We start from the raw sequence: 6,513 nt of genomic DNA, 5'->3' as shown, positions 1-6,513 counted from the left end.
AGTTGAAATGGGGCAGAGAGGGGAGTGACATGCAGAGAACGACCGCGGGCTGGAATCCAACCCGGGTCCGCTGCTGGCCGAGTCCCATGGGGGGGGGGGGGGGGGACGCCCTACCAACTGAGCTAAGGGCGTCCCCTTACTTACTTACTTTTGAACTCGCATGAGGACGGTAAAGTAATGGCAACAGTATGACAGACAGACGCTTCTCTAGGGATTTCTGATAACAGACAGAGACAACAGACAGTCTCTGTGGATTTTCAGGAACGCATAAATCTAATAAAGTAATTTGAAATGTCCACTGCTAATTTAAAAACAGCCTGCGTTGCGCTTTGCTTTTACTTTGCTCGGAGAAAAACAACATTCAACGCTGCAGCCACTTCTTGAGAGTGAGTGTCAGGGTCACAAGGGGATTTATGTTGACACCATTATCCTTTAATATGCATGACTGTCTTAAATGTGAACACTTTTAATCACAGAACTTATTTGTTTTATCTTTTAGATGAATGAATAATTTATTTCAAATATGCAACAACAATACAATAATAAAAATGCATCAACAGGAGTCAGCCCTAGTGACTCCTGCACTGATAAAGCCGCCAAGCACTCTATAAAAATGCCACAACATATTTGAAAAGGGGGAAGAAGTAAAAACTTGTTCAATCCCACCCTACTTCCTTAAACAATATTAACAGGTCAGAAATCAAAATCAAAACTCAAAACTACATGTTTCCTTCGGACTAATTTCTCGTTTTCATGATATCAATTCTATGTATCAACACTTGCATATCTGTACACCATACCGATGCACATAGATACACACAAACGTACAAACAAACACTTGCTTATCTGTACTCCATACCAATTAGATTAAACAACCTACTGTTTTTATCTATCTCTTATAGCCTATTGTACTTATATATGTAGTCTGCTTTTATTTTCTATATATTTTTATTTTTTCTCTTCTATGTATTATTTCTAGGGCTGTCAAGCGATTCAAAAAATCAATCTAATTAATTACAGGCTCTGTGATTAATTAATCGAAATGAACGCGTTAATTTGACAGCCCTAATTATTTCTAATGATTGTTTTTGCGTGTATGAATATATCGGGGTGTGTCGTGGGAGGGGGGACGGGGGGGTTGTTTTAAGAACTTTGTGTTACATTTACTTGTATGAAAAGTTCCCTATAAATAAAGTTGATTGATTGATTGATTGATTGATTGATTGATTGATTGATTGATTGATTGATTGATTGATTGAACACTTAAATTGTCATGTCCCTCGCCTAATCTCATGTGTTTCACCTGTCTTATCCTGCCTTGCATCGCGTGAATAAATAAAACATTTATAAAAAATATGCACTACTGGGGCGCTCCGGTGGCGTAGTGGATAGAGTGCATACCATATTGGCTTCGGCCTTTGTTGCAGTGGTCGCGGGTTCGAATCCGACCCGTGGACCTTTACTGCAGGTCATCCCCCCTCTCTCTCTCTCTCTCTCTCTCTGTCTCCCCATTTCAACTCTGTACTGTCCAATAAAGCTTGAAAATGCCAAAAAAATATATATCTTAAAAAAAATAATAATAAAAAATGCACTACTAAGGTATATTTAAGGTGTCACACACATAGATTAACACACAAAGAAAACAGCTATACTCTGTGCGTTCCAAATCACATACTTTTCCCTTTGACTATACTACATACTACATACTAAATCATGCTGGTTTCCATACTTCAAAATGCAATTGGATGTATTAGGGCATCCCGGCGTTTTTGGCATACTTCATTTGACATGCGAGTCGGGACATCCTAAGGTTGCGTTCCGAATCGCATACTCTTTCTTTTTTCTATTCTACATACTACATCCGACGATAAAAAGAATCTAGTTAGGATGCAGTAGGCATACTATTGGGACATACTTTACTCTCTTATTTCATCATAACATTGCGCCTTGATCTTGCCTCTTGCTTTTATATCCGTCGCATCCCCGTTTGTTTTCATATGGAGGCTCCGTCGATGTGACGTCACTTCACGTGCGCACTGGATTGTGGGTCAGAATCGCCCAAATAGGATGCAGTTTTCAACACTAACAATCTTGGCCGCATGAAGTAGACCATCCGGGTACTTCTAACTAGGGATGGGCATTTTAAGAAATTTCATTGATCGATCATCGGGAAAATTAACGAGCAATTATCGAGCAATCGTTATCTTTTTTACATATTAAAAAATGCCAACAGAACATCCAAAATACAGCGTTTTACCATAGACTGTATACAAGAGGTTTTTACTCAATTACATCTTTATTCCAAGATCTTCCAGGCAAACAACAATCTATTAAGACAAGGCAACTTTTTAAAATAAAAAAATAAAAAAATGCGGCGCTGGTTAAAGCCCGAGGCTATGAGCCAACAAGGAGCCAATGCTACGATACCGTTAAAGTTTAAACACATATGCGCCTCCTAAGATGCTGCCAAAGACTGCATGAGGGCACGGCACGTTTCTCTGAGTGGTAAAGGACCTAACGTTACTTCATCTAATAAACAAAATGTGCAAATTAGTTCCCTGATGAAGGCGAAGTAGGAAAGCATGGACGCTAAAGTTAGCCGCTAATACTAGCGGCGCTAACGTCACACGTTAAACAGGGTCGGATGTAGGCTTCAATGTACAAGTGGTACATAATTCGGTTTGTTTAAGTGCTGTACTTATACAAGGTTTCACAATGCTTAATGAACTTAGTTATTTTCTGTTCTAAAGCTGTCCGGTCCGATGCCAAACTTTGCCTTGACTTCTTCCTGTTTGTTTTGACATCTACGGCAGCTCGCAGGCTGCTGCCTGAGCCTGTTCTGTTGTCTCCTACTACTAGTTAAGTATGTCCCCCTGCTGGTAGGATGTTTAATTGCTGCCCATACAGTCTATGGTGCTGCCTGCCACATAGTGAAACTCATTGCTGTGCTGCCGGACTCACACTGCGCAACACAAAGGCTATATGATCGATAACAATTTCACGTGCTCGACAATATTCTTAACGAGCAATGATCGATTAATCGATCAATTATGCCCATCCCTACTTCTAACCATCCTAAATCTGGCCACAAGAATCGGGACATCCTAAATCTTTTTTCTACATACTATATAGTAGAAAGTATGCGATTCGGAACGCAACCTAAACCTTTTTCTGGCATACTAGATATTGGAACGCAGGGTGAATTTTCAGTTAATTGAGCCTTTAGAGCCACCATAGATTCCCACAAAAAGCAAACACATAAAGAGTTGAAGTTGAATTACCTTCTTCAAACAGGAGACTCTGCTGGCGGGCCCTGCTCTCCAAATCTGGATTGGTCCTCGGACGTCTGTCCTGCTACACACACACACACACACACACACACACACACACACACACACACACACACACACACACACGGAGAGAGAGAGACACACACACACACGGAGAGAGAGAGAGACACACACACACACGGAGAGAGAGACACACACACACGCACACACACACGGAGAGAGAGACACACACACACACACACACACACACGGAGAGAGAGAGAGACACACAAACAGACACACACACAGACACGCAAACAGACACGGAGAGACATACACACACACACACACACACGCAAACACACACACACACAGACACGGAGAGACATACACACACACACACACACACACAGAGACAGACACAAACAGACACACACACACACACACACACACACGGAGAGAGAGACACACACACACGGAGAGAGAGACACACACACACACACACACACACAGACAGACAGACACACACACACGGAGAGAGAGACACACACACACACAAAGAAAAGGTAAACAAGGAGCAGAGATTGAAGGGAAAGCAAACACACACACACACACACACACACACACACACACACACACATAAATATCTTCACATGCTAAAGGAGGGGAGAGGGACTAGTGATCTAAAAATAGTTAAATATTTTCATATATTTACATCTTTTAAAATGATAACATCTCCTTTTTAAAGTCTACGCTCTCTGTTGTAGTCTGAGAACTTGGAGATTTAATAATGTCATTACCAAACATTGCCCCTGTATGAGTTGTGCACATAATAAATAAACAAACTCTTGCAGATTCACTGATGCAGACTTTGTGAAAGAAAGACAGACAGACAGACAGACAGACAGACAGACAGACAGACAGACAGACAGACAGACAGATAGATAGATAGATAGATATTGTAGCCTACTTTATAAATGCATTTGAACTGTTTAGCACTGTGTATCTTTTTGCACTAGCTGTTAGTTGTAGCCTATTGCTGGAGTAACCAGAGATTTTTAATAATTTCAACCACAGACTGCGCCTGTATTAACATTAGTATCAAATCAAATCAGTTTTATTTGTATAGCCCAAAATCACAAATACATTTGTCTCAGTGGGCTTTACATTCCATACAATATGATATATGATACAGTATGATACAATATGACACCCTGCCCTTACACCCTTAGCTCGGCTGAGAAAAAACTCCCAGTAAAAAACCCTTTACCGGGAATAAAAAAAATTTAAGAAATCTCAGGGGGAGTGGACAGAGTAAGGGATCCCTCTCCCAGGACGGACATACTGCAATAGATGTCATAAGTAGAGAAAATCACGAAGGAATTTGAACTGCTCACGATAAATAAACAAACTTACAACTTGGATATCCAATTGCTACAGACATTGCAGTAAGCTAGAAAGTTGATTACCAGGCTATCTTTCTTACGATATTCTAATGTTTCTGTGGCGTGTATCAGCTGCTATACGGTTTTACAATGCACACACATAACATGGGGACTTCTTTTTAGTAGGCCTATTTATTTATTGTATTTTAACTTATTCTGTATGGCTATGTGAAGGAAATGTGTGTTGTTATGTCTGTCTTGAAGCTGTTTTGGCGCTGTAATTTTCTGTAAAGGGTTTATTAAAGGATATATATATCTATTTAGATCTGTAGCCTATGCCCGTCTAATTGTGGAAAAATAGGTCATGCTGTATTTTGTTTTAATTGTTAGGCACTTTGTAACAGTGTTTAGAAATGGTGCTATATAGAAGTAAATATACAAAAATGTAACTAACTTACCTTAGTGTTACAAAGTGCATTGACAAACAGACACACAGACAGACACACAGACACACACACACACACACACACACACACACACACACACACACACACACACACACACACACACACACACACACACACACACACACACACACACACACACACACACACAGATAAAACTGTAAAGAAATGTGGCTATAGAAATTAACACATACATAAATGAATGTAGCCTAACTAACAAACTCACCTCGGAATCGGAGCTACTGTTTATTTCGGACTCGTTCACCAGCGAAGATTTAACATCGTCCAGATCTCTCTCGGCGGAGACATTTCTCTTCTCTTCCTCTTGCTCTCCCTCGTCTTTAAACGCGATCAATTCATCATTCGCCCCCAAATCATCGCCAGCATTATCGCCATTATTTCCATTCATCTTCAACGGCATGTTAGCACCGTTAGCGGCAGTTGCTAACTTTATCGGGAGTTCTTAGCTAACTTAGACTTTGTACAAAAAAAGAGATAAAACGGTTAAAAAATCTTTATGGGGGGGATTTAGCTAGCACTACACGATGGGTAAATGTCTCCCGAATAGTGTTGACTTCAAGCTGAGTGTTTGTTTGGGGGTTTAGTGTGTTAAAAACAACAAAAATGTAAGGTTAAAAAAACAAGCTAACGAAAGCTAACTTAGCTCAATGTTCTGTTGCGTTCAGGGACGGCGTCAGTTGGGTTTGTTCAGGAGTTCAACACACACAAAAAGTTCCTTCTTCTAAAAAAAACGTGTATACACCCAACAAAAAAAGTCCACGACAATTTTAATCAATGTTTAAGATGTGAAATTATCCCAAAAATCACTCATTGGCCAAGCTAAGCACCGCGGACATTGTGTAAAAATATCAGAAAAACTCAGTAGCGAAGTCCGTTGATAGCGGCACTTGGAAAGTTTTTGTCCCCGTCTGAGACGCGATTATTCCAGAGCAAAAATAAAAGTAGATCCGCAGATTTTTGCTGTATTCCTTTCATGGTAAATCCATTTTAAAACATGCATCAGTCTTGTAGTGTTATTATAAGTCTCCGCATTGTGCAAAATCTTCAAAAATCTCGACGTCTTTTGTGTGTTTTTCCAAAGAGGCGTGAGGACCAGAGTGGCGGTAGGTTGGAGCGTCTGTAGCCGACTGGAAGCGAAGGATTGTCGGATACACAGAGGGGGGGAGGGTCGGGGGGAGGGATGGTGGGTTCACGGACCGATCCCAGACCAGTTTAGTGTAGGTTACGTAACCAGGAGAGAGGGCTATAGAGCTGATCCGAGTGCGGCTTAAACAACAGGTTGGTCCCATTTGTTTGCAAAGAGGAGGGAGTTATGGAAGGCGGAGTTTACATGGACAAAAAGGACATTTTTACACCTTAAAGGAGCAGTTCCAG

At 40.7% G+C, this 6,513-nt stretch overlaps 1 protein-coding gene across 1 annotated transcript in view; it reads right to left on the bottom strand.

Annotated features, from left to right (window-relative positions):
* LOC307270731 (transcription factor 7-like 1-A) overlaps positions 1–6,244 on the bottom strand; it is a gene marked incomplete at its 3' end in the record, with an annotated part of 8,571 nt that extends 2,327 nt beyond the window's left edge. The window contains exons 1-2 of the mRNA XM_080054615.1: positions 5,345–6,244; positions 3,282–3,354 (exon numbers count right to left, since the gene is read on the bottom strand). Of these exons, the coding sequence (XP_079910741.1) occupies positions 3,282–3,354; positions 5,345–5,539 (268 nt within the window). The remainder of the gene's footprint in view (positions 1–3,281; positions 3,355–5,344) is intronic.
* Between the last annotated feature and the right edge of the window lie 269 nt (positions 6,245–6,513).

This window comes from Ammodytes marinus, assembly GCF_949987685.1.
Source record: "Ammodytes marinus genome assembly, contig: scaffold_200, whole genome shotgun sequence".
In the NCBI taxonomy this organism is placed as follows: Eukaryota; Metazoa; Chordata; class Actinopteri; order Uranoscopiformes; family Ammodytidae; genus Ammodytes; species Ammodytes marinus.
The sequence above is the reverse complement of the archived record's forward strand: the minus strand, read 5'-3'. Positions and strand labels throughout refer to the sequence as shown.